At 44.5% G+C, this 14,667-nt stretch overlaps 1 protein-coding gene across 1 annotated transcript in view; it reads right to left on the minus strand.

Moving 5' to 3' along the window:
• Positions 1 to 14,667, minus strand: part of GLG1 (golgi glycoprotein 1) — a 185,937-nt gene that overhangs the window by 46,864 nt on the left and 124,406 nt on the right. Inside the window, exons 5-8 of the mRNA XM_065416480.1 lie at positions 13,349 to 13,552; positions 12,442 to 12,513; positions 10,238 to 10,421; positions 7,275 to 7,489 (exon numbers count right to left, since the gene is read on the minus strand). Coding sequence (XP_065272552.1) covers positions 7,275 to 7,489; positions 10,238 to 10,421; positions 12,442 to 12,513; positions 13,349 to 13,552 — 675 coding nt within the window. The remainder of the gene's footprint in view (positions 1 to 7,274; positions 7,490 to 10,237; positions 10,422 to 12,441; positions 12,514 to 13,348; positions 13,553 to 14,667) is intronic.

A 14,667-nucleotide genomic window follows, 5' to 3' on the forward strand; every position in this document is an offset into this window, starting at 1 on the left:
GAGCACTGAGAATGAAGTCAGTTCTCCCACACGTTAACATACATGCCTTTAACTACTAGGAAGGCACTGTCAAAAGCACAGATAAAACCAGAACCATAATTATATTTTCTTCATTTATTCAGGTGGCGTGATTTATAATAGCAATGACTTCTGAGCCAGGCATTTCCTGGCAGTTAAATTATAAGGATATTGTCAATTTGAAATCTAGGCATTTTTAAAAACCTGGATTAAAAGCAGCAGTGGGTACTATATCTGCTCCTGAGTCCCTTTTGCCTGTTTGTGATTATTGCTTTCTCTCTCTATTTTTAAAGCTCTGCCCTACATGGTGGTGTGTGAAAGATCTGCACAAAGGGGAAACCGTGAAACTTTGTGCAGCAGCAATTTCTGTAAGTCATCTGGAAAAAGTTAATATTTCAGTTATAATATTCTATTACACAAAACAAGGGCAGTTAATAATCAGTTCTTTTGAAAAAGTTTACACTGGTGTGTCTGTGAAATTCCTCAATTCCTCTACCCAGAGGTCATTATAATAGGACTGTCAACACTCCCCAATCGTCCTTCTCTAATGAAAGCAATGGTTTAATCTGCCCAGTGACTTTAAAGCATGCTGACCAGGCTGGGCAAGAGATACGCTGTTTCCATTGAAGTTTGTTTGCCTGCACTCCCCAGTGGTGAGACTTCCCAGCAGCACTTCAGAAGGGGCTACACTGCTTTAAAGTTTCACTGTTACTTAAAATGCTGTTTTGGGAGCTGTTCCAAGGGCCCCAATTTAGATTTTTAACCAAGTGCAAAACTTTAAAGCAGCCCAGCCAACTGCCATGGCAGAAGGAAAGAGAGGGAGGGAATGATTTGGTGAGAGGTGGTGAACAAGAAAAAGCATTCCTAACACTCTCTACCACCCCACCCCTGACTAGCCCTTGTGTCCATCTGCTCTTCAGCAGCACTTTATAGTCCCTTGGTTCTGTTCAACTTTTATTGTATGTCATAGCTAAATTAGGAGCTGATTAACTCACAATTAGCTTCATCAGAATTTGAGAGCAGAATGACTGCTAAGCCCATAATTGTTGCTGGAAGGGATGACATGCTCATGGGGTTAATAAGAGAAGAGGGGACCAAAGAAAAGTTAGGCCAGAAAGGGTGAGGAGAGTAAGAGAAATCATGTGTCAACAACAGCTCCTGTTCTGACTGTACTGACTCCACAGAGTGACGCTGTACGGGTCACATACTCATCCATTTGGCCACAGACCCTTTCCAGGACATAGCTAGCTGTTAAGAGGGCATATACACATCTCTTGAGATCTACAACCTCCACTCTAATGAAGAAACTTTTAGATATCTTCCCCACTCTAGCTGTGCCTCTATTCCTTTCTGCCCCCGGGAGCTTTGTTTGTGGCTCTGAAGCATAAGGGGGGCACTGCAAGTAACCCCTCTCTTTCATGACATTGCCTCTACAGCAGGGGTGGGCAAACTTTTAGGCCCGAGGGCCACATCTGGGTATGGAAATTGTATGGCAGGTCATGAATGCTCACAAAATTGGGGTTGGGTTGTGGGAGGGAGTGAGGGCTCTGGCTGGGGGTGCAAGCTCCAGGGTGGGGCCAGAAATGAGGCAGAGGGGTTTGGGGTGTAGGAGGGTGCTCTGGGCTGGGATCGAGGGGTTCGGAGTGCAGGAGGGGGATCAGGGCTGGGGCAGGGGGTTGGGGCGCGGCTTGATGGGCAGGGGGGCAGGCTCCGGGCGGCGCTTACCTCAAGCGGCTCCCAGAAGCAACGGCATGTCCCCCTCCGGCTCCTACGTGGAGGTGTGGCCAGGCAGCTCCGCTTCGTGCTGCCCCGTCCACAGGCACCACCCCTGCAGCTGTGGGGGCAGCATGCAGAGCGGAGTCCCCTGGCTGCCTCTACTTGTTGGAGTCAGAGGGGGGGACATGCCGCTGCTTCTGGGAGCTGCGCGGAGCGGCCCCTGACCCTGCTCCCCAGCGGGAGCTTGAGGGCTGGATTAAAATGGCTGGTGGGCCAGATGTGGCCCACGGGCCATAGTTTGCCCATGCCTGCTTTACAGAGATACAACACAGGGGAGTAGCTAGCAGTTCCCTCCATAAGGAGGTGGGGTCTGTAGCCCTGTTAAACAGTGACAAAACCAGCATCTGTCCTTGATGTAGCACTGATGATAGTAATCTGAGAAGGTGGAACCAAAACTCCATAGCCCTGTGGATTTCAGGTAAGGGTACACTGCTGCCATATGCCAGTAAAGCTTCTATCCTCCCGGTTGGATGAACTTACAAAATTAGAAAATAAATAAATAAAATAGAATTCTGCCAAGCTTAACAACAGGTAATCATCCACAGAGTATACTCAGACACTTTTGGAGAGGTACAGATGGTGACTGACACTGAAATGTCAAACCCACTTATCAGAAATTTGGGGTGAGGCCCAATTGCCACAAAGAAGAAGTGGTATATGATATATGGGTAGATTATCTGTATCTGCAAATGCAAGACCCTCCTGGCTGATGCAATGGCCACAGAGACCAGGTCTTCAGTGAGAGATCGTGCAGAACACAAGAACGCTTGGGCTCAAGAGGCCCTTCCATAAATTTGATTAGTAACAGCGTGAAGCACTAGGATCCGACAATGCCCACACAGGAAAGCAAAAATTTATAAGACCTTTAAAAACTGTTTTGGAGGCTGGACAAATGTCATGGTTCCTTTTGCAAGGAAATGGTTGGCAGAAACAGTGACCTAAGTCATAACTAGGGACAGCCTTAACACCAGACTAGAATCCAAGAATGAACAGAACCAGACTAGAACCAGGATCCAGACCTTGCTAACTTGAAGCCATCCCTTTAAACCACATCTGTCTGGTAGCATGACACCTCCTAGTGGAAGATTTTCAAGACGAACAGGACTGTCTTTATCTCCTCAAATAAGGAGGAGACAAGACATCCTTCCTGTGGCAGGGTCACTCCCCTTATGCAAGAGCCCGTCAGCTGGGTGTGTCTGCACCTCCATCCCTCTGCATTGCATTGCTTACGGTGACCCCTGCTGGCAGTTAAACTTCTCAGGTGGTTTTCAGTGACTCAGCCCTCCGACCAAGTCACACACAGTCCATATGTGCACAAACAAAACAGACCCCTTCCAGGGTAGTTCAACAGGGCTTGCCACAGTGCCCTCAATAAAGTCTCTGTCCATAGCCCTATCTCTGGGCTCAGTCCTCAACCAGTCCAGCAGGGCTTATCGCACCACCCTGATTCAAACAGTCTTTCAGCCCCTTCTGGGCTCTCTCTCAAACTGTCCCTGCTCTGGTTTGGAGCAGTGCCCCCAGGGCTTCCTCCCTGGAGCCTTCGCCTATTGCCCCAGATCTCCAGATGAGTCACTCATTACAGTTCAATCCCCTTCCGGGGTGGTATCAAGAGTCCCACAAATGTTGACCTCCCTCTCAGGGTCTTCAGCTCCTTCCTGGGCAACTTTCTTTCTCAGGGTTTAAGCCACTTCCCTAGTCGCTGGTGGGGGGGGGCGGGAGGGGGGGCGGGACGGACACACCAGGCCTGCCCCCTAATCTGGGTCCCAACCCAGTGACCCTATAAGAAGCAGCCGCCTGCTGTGTCCCTTTAATTGCTGCGTTTCCCTTGGCCACTTCCCCCTTGCCCCACTACTTTCACCCTTATCTCAGGGCTGAAGTCTGAGACCCTGCAGCCAGCCAGGGAACACCTTCCTTGCTCCCCTGGTTCCAGCCAGCAACTGAATCTGCTCACTCCAGAAGCTCCTGTTATATGAGCCTGCTGGACTCTGATTGGCTGCTCCCTGCAGCCTCTTCTGATTTGCTGCTTCCCCAGAGCTGCTCTAGGCAACCTGGAGGACTCACCTCTTCTGCTCTTTCCTGGGGTGGGGAGTGGTAAGGCCATGAAGTCTCCAGCAGGGGGCCTCAGGGCCTGGTACACACCCCCTTCACGCTTCCATAGAAACTTGTTAGCAGTGCTGTCAAATGAAGAAACTCAAGGTGTAAGTAAACACCCAGCTGTTCTGCTGGGACAATAAATCTTGATTCTGAGGTAAGTAGGTGGATGAACTTTGGAAGGGCTGGCTCTGCTGGGACCAGACCAAAGTGACTAAGTTTACCCTGATTATTCTGTTGATTCTTCCTCAGCATTCTCAGGATGAGAACAAACTGAGATGGTCATTGGAGCCCTTTTCCCCAGTGTGAACGAAGGTGGTCTGATATGCATGGTGGGTCTCTACCTGCACTGAAGCAGATGTTCTACTTTGTAACAAACTAGTCAATGTATGGATGACTGCAGCCTGACAAATATCAGTCAAGACACTGTACGTTTGATCGAACGCAAGACGATCCAGATTTTTTCTAATCAAGTCATCGACTGAAGAGTTTAATCCCTGCAAGGTGCATAGCAGACTGATTGCCTCCTGACACAGCAGGGGTGACTAACCCCTGTCCATGTAGGTAATACATTGGTGCAGATTTTAGGACAATATGGTCACAGTTGCCCTCTGGTCTGTGGGAGAAAATGTTTGAGAGGGAGCCTAATGGCTTTCAGCTCTAGCAAGTTCATAAACCCTCTACTCTCAATGTCCCTAAGGATCACCAATTGTTAAGAGATCCTAGTGTTCTCTGCAACTCAGGACATTCACCAGAGACAACACATCAACAAAAGGCCAACCTGGCACTGCATAAAGCACCTAGAGCTATCAGTGCAGCACTAAAGTTAATGGAGCTGCAGAGAACAATATCCCTGAAGAAAGTGCGGAGGCCATCAATGCATCCCAAAGAGTAAACTCAAACATCTAGACATCCAAACTGAGGGGCCGAAAAACCCAGCCTCACAGGTGTCAACAGCTCAGCATATGATTCTGTTCTAATAGGGGTAGGGTGCTCCTTTGCTGACTGCTGTCAGTAAGGAACTGAAAGGCAAGGTTTTAGAGGGCACTGAAACATTAATCATTGATCTTTGTGAGAGACATCAACTGGTGCCTCAAAGGGCCATGCCGCTGAGAACTAAGGGCTAGTCTACACTATCCCACTACATCGGCACTGCTGCACCAATGCAGCTGCGCCTCTGTAGCGTGTCTGCTGAAGATGTGCTATGCCAACAGGAGAGTGCCCTCTGGTCAGCATAATTACTCCACCTCAATGAGAGGCAGAAGCTGTGTCGCAGAAGAGCTGTCATAGCACAGCATGGATGCCGCTTTAAGTCGATGTAATTTACGTCACACCCCTTAGCAACATAACTTACATCTACTTAAGCAGTAGTGTAGACAAGCCCTAGATGACTTCCTATTTTTCTTATACTCAAAGCACATGATCTAGAAGCAGGGATCAAGGGAATGTTCTCTTTTTAGAGACGTGCTTTAACTAACATCCACAGAAGAGCAAAAGCAGCAAGCTCATTGTGGTGTGATACTAGAATGGACCAAAAATGATGATAGCTGAGGCAGTCACTAATCATCAAAATATGCAGCAATAAAGGTATCCAGATACTTAAGTGTATATGTAGCTAAGTGTTATATATGTCACACATGATACTTAAGTGCCCATTACTACTTGATAAGATGAACATTCCATTTAGAAAGTTATTTGTGCATCAAATGTCTATTCTCCCCATTCCTCTACCCTCACCCACCAAAATAGGAGGAAATTAATCATATTTGCTCCTGCTCCTTATTTTCTCCAGAGAACAGGCCACAGGTCACTTGATTTATAGGCAGACACTGCTACTGAGCCAGCTTGCAACACAAAAATCAGTGGTTGAATCAGTGAGAAGATCTGAAAAGTCCCCATAGACAGTCCAGTGAAAAGCATAGATTATTCCCACATTCTTTCCCAAACGTTTGCATTTTCATAGTATCTTATGGAGATTCCCTCCACACTAAGTCATGAGACTTATCTTAACTGCTACAAAAACCTGTGACTTATTCCCCAAGTGAAACCCATCCTCTGACACTTTCCAGAGTAACTAAATTGTGAGGAGACAAGTCCAATTTCAAAGTATGCAATCACTCCACTGATGAATCTGGTAACTTCAAGAGTCCAAAATAAACTCTCAAAAAAGCTTCATATAACTTAATATATAAAATTTAATCAAGTGAGCACACTCATCTACATTTGATATTAATAAAAATAGAAGAAAATGATTTGGCCACAAGCTGCTTTGTTTGCAATGAGTTTATAATGAAGTTGGGCTATAGTGACTTCCACACATAGCAGTTAACAGTTTAGCCCAGACTGCCGCATCACACTAGAAGTAAAATCCCTACACCGTTTCCCTACACGGTGTCAGTCTTTCAGGATCAACTCACACAAACAAGCTGTATAGTCATTAAAACAGAAATTAGGCACAAACTTAAAATTAAGCGGAACTAATACGTTTGAAAACAGACATTAATGAATTAGTGAGTTCAATTTATAGAGTTACTGTCAGGTCAAATCTGGACCAAACTTATGTTTAGAAAAAAGTTTTTATAAAACTTAAAGACAAAAGAAAAATTGCTATTTTTTCCTCATCTTTTGGAGAAGTTAACATTCCCTGAAATGCTTGCAGGCCAAACTTTGCAGCACTGTAGCATATCAGAACTTGAAGTGAAAACAACTAGTCTATTTTCATTGTTCAAACTGGGAGAAATAAAGAGTAAAACAGCATAGTGAAAAGTAAAATTGTGAAAAACTTTTCAGAGTAGCAGCCGTGTTAGTCTGTATCCGCAAAAATAACAGGAGTACTTGTGGCACCTTAGAGACTAACAAATTTATTAGAGCATAAGCTTTCGTGGGCTACAACCCACTTCTTCGGATGCATATGCATGAAGAATGCATATGCATATGCATCCGAAGAAGTGGGTTGTAGCCCACGAAAGCTTATGCTCTAATAAATTTGTTAGTCTCTAAGGTGCCACAAGTACTCCTGTTATTTTTGAAAAACTTTTATATTTCTGGCAAACAAAAAAGGGGAATATCCTTGTATAAATGGAAGTTTCCCCACATCGTGTGTAGGAAAGAGCCACATGATTTTAAAGAACTACAGTATCTGGAGTTCAAATATGCAGTTGGAATTTTTAAAGTGGAGTTAAAGAAACACAACATTGCAATTGGATTTTTAAAGCAAAATTATTCAACTGCTGCTGGATACTAAGTCAAGATTCATGCTACCAGGATGTATAGCTACCACCAGCTAGACTGCATCCATTAGAATCCTCACAGCAACGTAAGAAATTGGAGTAAGAGCAGTTCTACAGAGCACACAACATGGAATTGAAGTGACATAAGCCTCTCCTTACCGCCTGTTGGCAGTTCAGTCCAACGTTTCCCTTCTCCCCACGTACAACTTTCATCAGGCAATGCAAAGTACGCCCTTTCCGATGCAGCCCTGAGCAGTGGTGTTCAATCTCCCCTCGGCAGCTCAGAATGATTTCCGGGCTCAACGAGAAGTCTTCCATTAGCATGCGCCGGTAATCCAACATTTCACCCTGACACTCACTGCTCACCTGCCGACCTAGGCCAAGTGAAGGCAGATGTGATTTAGTGTTAATGCTTAGTGGGGTCTTTCTGTAGTGCGAGGAAGCGTATTGTAATTGAACATTTCACATACTGAAGGAGTAGAGACAATATTGGCATTCTGTATACTACTGAGGCAATATAGATAATTACTGAACATCACCCGATAAACCAGTGAACAAACACTAACAGTCACTGTTCATACTTCAAATCAATAGTAATATGACTGCTGGGAATAGGAAGTTCTTTAAATAGAATATTCTATTATATTCTGAAAAAATTTACAGGGACATTCCAGTTTGAGCCTGTACTGTTCAAGAGCCGCTTTTGTACCATAACCAGAAGCCCTTAATGGATTTCTAGCCTTGAACTACAAGGTTATCATCTATTCTTAGCACATTCAAGCGATCAGTTTCACTGCAGAGATGGAAGCCACTTGCAGTAAATTAAGGGCCTTTTACGTAATTGGAAAAGATTATTCTGGCCAAATGATGGGTTAACAGTGCCATTTAGGGGGAGAAAGGTTTCATGGGAGACAGCAGAGTCTCGTACTCAGAGGGCCATGAAGTTCAGGCACATTACAGAAATGACATGCTGGATTTCTAGCAAGTGGACAATAGTTATACAGAAATTCAGCTATGAAAAGTTTAAGATATGCTAATTAGAAACCTTTCTGGAATTCCCTTATGCAGTTTGACTCCAAAAACTGAAACTGGAAATCTCTCAACTCCAACTTTTGCCAATTCCCAAGTCATGCTTAAATTATATGGCTGGGTGTGTGAAGCAATGTTCCTTCTGAGCTAGAATGTGTGCACCCCTGGCCTAGGTATTGCATAACATGTTCCATCAGCAAAGAGGAAATTAAACACACCACAGCAACTGCCTGCAGGGTTGAGGAATTCAGGGAAGCAACCAGTCCATACCTGTCCTATAAAGAAAACGCTACAGTAGGCAGTAAGTAATACATTTGGATTGTGTAAAAAATGTAATTACTCATTCAAGGCCATAAATGCAAAGACTTTGAGAAAGGCTGCCACGGCACTTTGGCCCTCATTGCACCAGAGGCATTACAGCATGCAGTCCTACCACAGGAGCCACAAAACAGAACACTACTGCAGAGTGGTACAAACGTCTCCAAGACGTAAGTTAAGAATGTGTAACATTGTGTGCCACTTGTACACAGTTTTATAGCAGCTTTGCCAAGTTTATGTAACATGGTCCTGCTTTTTGAGACCCTCTGATAGGCCCATCTGTTCTGCAATGCCTGTGGGACAGTTCTGGGTTCCAGCGCAGCCTCAGCACTCATTATCTTTGCTTTCTACATTTAAAGAAGAACATTAATTAGCATTGTGTATCATTAGGATGCAGTATGCTCTGCTGATATATACATACATACATACATACATACATGTGTATAGTAAGAAAATTAATTTACTTAAACAACTTAGCTGAGGAAGAAGGACTACTTACAAAGACAGAAGAGTAAGTGAAGAGCTTTGGCTTTCATGTTGTGAGCTGATCATAAATTAAGGTAGCGGTTTATATCATATACTAAGTAACGTATATTTCATGTTTATTATATAACAGAGGAAAACCACTTAGGCCAGGTCTACACTACCGCGGTAGTTCGACGGCTGGCAATCGAACTTCCGGGTTCGATTTATCGCGTCTGGTCTGGACGCGATAAATCGATCCCGGAAGTGCTCGCCGTCGACTGCGGTACTCCAGCTCGGCGAGAGGAGTACCGCGGAGTCGACGGGGAGCCTAGCCTGCCTGCCGCGTGTGGACCGCGTCTGAACCGCAGTAAGTTCGAACTAAGGTATGTCGACTTCAGCTACGTTATTCACGTAGCTGAAGTTGCGTACCTTAGTTCGAATTTGGGGGTTAGTGTAGACCAGGCCTTAGATTAGCTGTGGAGGGAAGGATTTAGTACAGCTGCTTCAGGTTTCAGTTCCACAGTAACAATTTAAGTAGACTTCGCCATTTTATTGCCAAGGATTTTAAAGTATATAATAGGAATCACTTGAACACACTTTGGAAACTATTCTCCATTTGATAATCTTCACACTGAGATCACTGACATGATGCAAGAATTAAAATAAGCAATGGTCTTCCACAAACATATTAAGAGTCACAGGCCAGATTTTATTTCAAACCTTAACTACAAAACAATCCACCAAATCTCTAACAGATTAGGCATATACAAGTCTTATATCAAGTACTGTTGCATGAGGGGAAACCCCACTGATAGAAGTATCAGTAGGCAGCTCCATTTTAATTTGACGAGCTGGAGCTTGAAAATAGTGGATGCTGCTTAATGAGCAACCTCTTGGTATCCAGCAATAGAAGTTGCCATTATCTGGAAATTGCCAATAAGCGGAAGGCAGGTTTATGGGTCTATAGCCGGGGAAGGAAGCACTGAGTCAGGTTTTCCCTGGCTGCAGCCACGCAAACCTGCCTGAAGTCAGTGCTGAGCATGTCCCATTGCTTCCTTCCCCGGCTGCAGCCCTGCAAACCTGGCTGTGGCCAGGGCCTTTCTTCCAAAAAAGTTCTTAGTAAGCAACATGCCTGTTGCCACCATCTGAATCCCATTAACATTATAGTCAATGGGACGGATCGACCCCTGGCAAAATGTTGCTATTAAGCAAAAGCTGTTAATTTTGGGATTGCTATTAAGTGGAATCTATTGTAGTTAAGTTTCCAAATAAGCAAGCAAATCACGTTACCCAACTCTAACCCCTCTCACCTCTGTGCACTGCAGACTCTAGACACATCAGCAGGTAGGAAAGCCTGGCTTCCCGGGACCGGGGAAGGTTCTCCACGTTACAGCGGTACTTCTTCAGGTCACTTTTACAGGATTTTGCCAATGAATAACTGACTTTATAGTCCTGAGCAATCAGCTTTTGACGGGTTGTCAGTGCATCACGACACTGAGGAAGATAAGTGTTAGAACAGCTGAGCTGTCAATCAATACAAATATATACTGTCATGGGGACTAATGGTCAGCCCACTCTAACATAGCATGGCCCTTTAAGGGGTTGAAAGGTCCAACATAAGGACCTAAGGGGGATGTGGAGAGAAAGGAAGTAGTCCCAGGAATGAATGGTGTTTAGAGATAGAATGACAGGATTTCCTCTAAAGGCCTGGGGCCAGGAGCCACGCAAGACTCCCCTCTCCTCCAACCAATTGGGGACAAGCTGCCTCCTCCCTCACAGCAGACAGACACCCAGAGATACCAGCAGGGAAAGGCTGAAGCCTGATTAAGGAACAGCAGCCAGCTTAAGGCAGAGACTGGCAAAAGCCTCAGAGCTGGTGAAAACACACCTCAGCTCCAGAGAAGAGAACTAAGGGCTCCTGCTTAGGAAGGACAAGAAAATCTGACTAACAGAACCCAGCTCTAGAGAGGGAAGCTGGGGATTCCTGCTTAAGGAATGGTGGTTTGGAATCTTGATGGCTCCCATTAACCAGGACAATTGACTGCAGACGGCTGTGTTTTACTTGTAAGTCTTCCTGTATACCTATGTGCTGGCAAGTGGGTAATGAAGTCTTACAGTGACATGTGATCATGTCACCTGAACTGGAATCCGTCTTTAACCTGGTGCTTTTCCACTTAGGGGGTTGAGGGGGGACCCAGAGAGACAAAAGATTCCCGCCTTGTGCCAAAGATATGTAAGTGGAACAGAACAAAGGTGACTGGCCATCATGAGAAATACCCTAGCTACCACCTGAGCTGGAACAAGGGCTGTACCGGGGGAAAGGATTGTGCCCAGACTAGGAAGGCATCCAGTCTGTGAAAGAGACTTACTGGAACATCTCTGAGGGTGAGATTTTATCTGTATTCAGTTTTATTACTGTACTAGGCTTAGACTTGCGTCTTTTAATTTTATTTTGCTTGGTAATTCACTTTGTTCTGTCTGTCACCACTTGGAATCACTTAAATCCTACTTTCTGTATTTAATAAAATCACTTTTTACTTATTAATTAACCCAGAGTATGTATTAATACCTGGGGGGGGCAAACAGCTGTGCATATCTCTCTATCAGTGTTATAGAGGGCGAATAATTTACGAGTTTACCCTGTATAAGCTTTATACAAGGTAAAACGGATTTATTTGGGGTTTGGACCCCATTGGGAGTTGGGCATCTGAGTGTTAAAGACAGGAACACTTCTTAATCTGCTTTCAATTAAGCCTACAGCTGTTAGGGGACGTGGTTCAGACCTGCGTCTGGGTCTGCAGCAGGCTAGCGGGTCTGGCTCAAACCAGGCAGGGCACTGAAGTCTTAAGCTGGGAGGGCAGGGAAAGCAGGGGCAGAAGTAGTCTTGGCACATCAGTTGGCAGTTCCCAAGGGGGTTTCTGTGATCCAACCCGTCACAGCATCATTTCTACAACTTTGCTAAAAACAGCCCTTGATGAGTAGCCTGGTGACAAAGCGATAGGATTAATATGCAATGCCTATATCGAGAGAGACATCAAAACAATCTGTTTTAGTCTACACATGAAAGCAACACCATTTATCTAGGACTTCAGGGATAAACAGCAACACCACCATTCAATGTTTAAAGTAGGAATAGTCACCCAAAGAACAGGAGAGAAATCTTTACTAGTCCAGATCCCTGCATTTCCTGGCCTTTGCTTTCCCTGGCTTGGTAGATGGACTACAGTTGTATATCCTTAATGCTTTATATACCAAACGTAGCACTCCCAAAGCTAAACAAAAGTAACCAATCCATACCATCAGCGTATACCTGGAAGCATGAATGTCCCAATTTAAAGGCATCTGTTCGAAGTTATTCAAGGACCCATATCTGTCTGGCCAACTTAATAATAGTGGGTTACTGTAAATGTAGTAATACTGGGGATAGGGATGAATAAGACAGAGGGTCAGTTAGCGGAATGGATGATCGATGACTGCTGGGTAAAGGATTTTCCCAGCTGAAATAGATACCTACCTTTTCACTCATAGATTCTTCAAACTTGTGGTTAAAAAGGCACTTGTAAACCCGGCCTTCCCCAGCCTGAGTCTGTGAAACAGAACAGCAGCACTGGTCATTTAGGATAGTTTACAGCTTACCCTCTTGCTAACCAAAATTCAATAGAATTGTGCTATTGTACCAAAGGCCTACTTTTAAACTAATAAAGCCGTGTTCATGTGCATTATGGGAATAACTCTCTAACATTTGTTAAACATAGCACAGAACTGAAGATGTTTTTTGTAAAGGAAAATATTTCAGCTGAGTTTCCTTACTCTGGCTCCTGCCATCTTTTTGCTGAGAAAATACCTTTTCTATTAATGCAAGAGAACCTGAACAAAGCAATAGGTCTGCTTTCCTGCTGCATCACTCAATGCCACTGCTCCATTAGCAGAGCCTATGTTTCAGCTGCCGTTAATTCAACATCATGACAAGAATGGTAGTAGAGCAGAGATTCTCCTCTCCTGTCCACTCTAAAACCACACAGTGAGATCAAAATGTACTTTTCATAAGACCTCATAGGAGTTCCTGGTGCCAAAGGTGCTTAACTAAAAGCTTAGAATAGCAAGAAAATCAGCTACTCAAACCACAGAGATAAAAATAAAAACTGAGAATTTGTTTCCAGCCGCTCAAAGGACTGACAAAAATGAGATGCTTAACAGAGGTCATATGTATTGACAATGGAACAGAGTAGTAACCAAAGGCTGCCTAATACAGTTGATCTCTTTCACAGGTTTCACCACAGAAGATGGACGTATGAAGGCTGACTAACAGGTAGTTCCCAGAATCACTTCGGCTATCATGGGATCTTGCTCTGGTTCCTCTCTGGCTCTTTTCAGGCATTAATTTGTGGGATAAGATCGGGCTAATACTTCCAACTACTCACATTTTCACAGAAGCGTTCCCGGTCATCACGGCATGCGAAGTACAGGTGTCGGTCCAAGTGGAAGTCATCTGAGGAGAGTTCAGCCACACGAAGAATTGCTTTCTTACACTCATCAGAAACCTGAATTCTGGGATCACTCTCCTCTGCCTCCTTTACCAGCCCTTTCTCCAGGCAGGCCACCACCTCTCCTTGTGAGTGAGCATCCTACATAACAAAAAGATTGCATCAAGACCTTTACCAAGAGGATTTGTGATCCATTATTTACAAGAGCAGAAGACAAGAACAAATATTTCCTAACATACGGGAATGCAGAAAATACCTGATTACCAATTTAATTTATCCAATATGTTAAAATCCATATTCTGCACCCCAAGCAGCCCATAATGCTGACTTTCACATGCCACACACTAGGCTTAGCAAGTGGCTAGGAATGCCCACCCTTTATACATACCTACGACCAGAATTAAGTGACACTCAATTTATATAGAGACTTGAAAGTTATGCAGACATGCATTCTGTTCCAGTGCATGGACATCCATACAGTTGGTAGGAGCAACAATTTACAAAGCCTGGAAATAGTTGGCTCCCAAATTCAGATTGAGAGGAGAGAGAAGTACCCCACCATCAGGCTCCAAGCCAGGAGTGGCCAAACAAAATTAAACTGCAAAGCGATCTGCTTTGTATTCACTGTCCCCTCCTCTCTTTGTAATCCAACAGCCTTGCGCGGCATGATCCACATACCGTATCATAACAGACTGCCGTGCTGATGGTTCACAGCAGTGTAGCCTCCTTCAATGCTTCTGGGTTTGCTTTAATGTGATTTAATGAGATTATCACCATTTAGATACACTGCTTAGAGCAGTTTACCAAAATGGTCAAGTTATCTTCAATCTGACACAGCCTTCTTATCACCATGGCAACAGCAAGTAGCAGTGTCACATTAAAGGAACATATTTGGGGGAGGGAAGGAATTAGAAAGCTGCTCTGTCAATGTAGCCTTCACTCTGGTCACTGATAATTAGTGATGTTAGGCACTCACAAAGGAGCATTTAGCAATCTAGGATTCTCAGTGCTAATTCCACCAATGAAAAAAAGTCAAAGCATCCAACACTGCACTGAGTCTCATAAGATAAGCAACTCCAGGCTAACATCCACTGCCAAGTGGGCTCAACAGTAACTTTGGATCGAGAGGATCGTAAAGATAGCAAGCAACCTGAGGAAGCTCACTGGTGTCCAAAGGATGGCACAAGATGAGTCACTTCTGCCCAGCACCCTGAAGTAGGCAGTAGAATGTTGATCAGTGAGTTTTTCACAGCCAC

Source organism: Emys orbicularis, chromosome 14, assembly GCF_028017835.1.
Source record: "Emys orbicularis isolate rEmyOrb1 chromosome 14, rEmyOrb1.hap1, whole genome shotgun sequence".
Taxonomy (NCBI): domain Eukaryota; kingdom Metazoa; phylum Chordata; order Testudines; family Emydidae; genus Emys; species Emys orbicularis.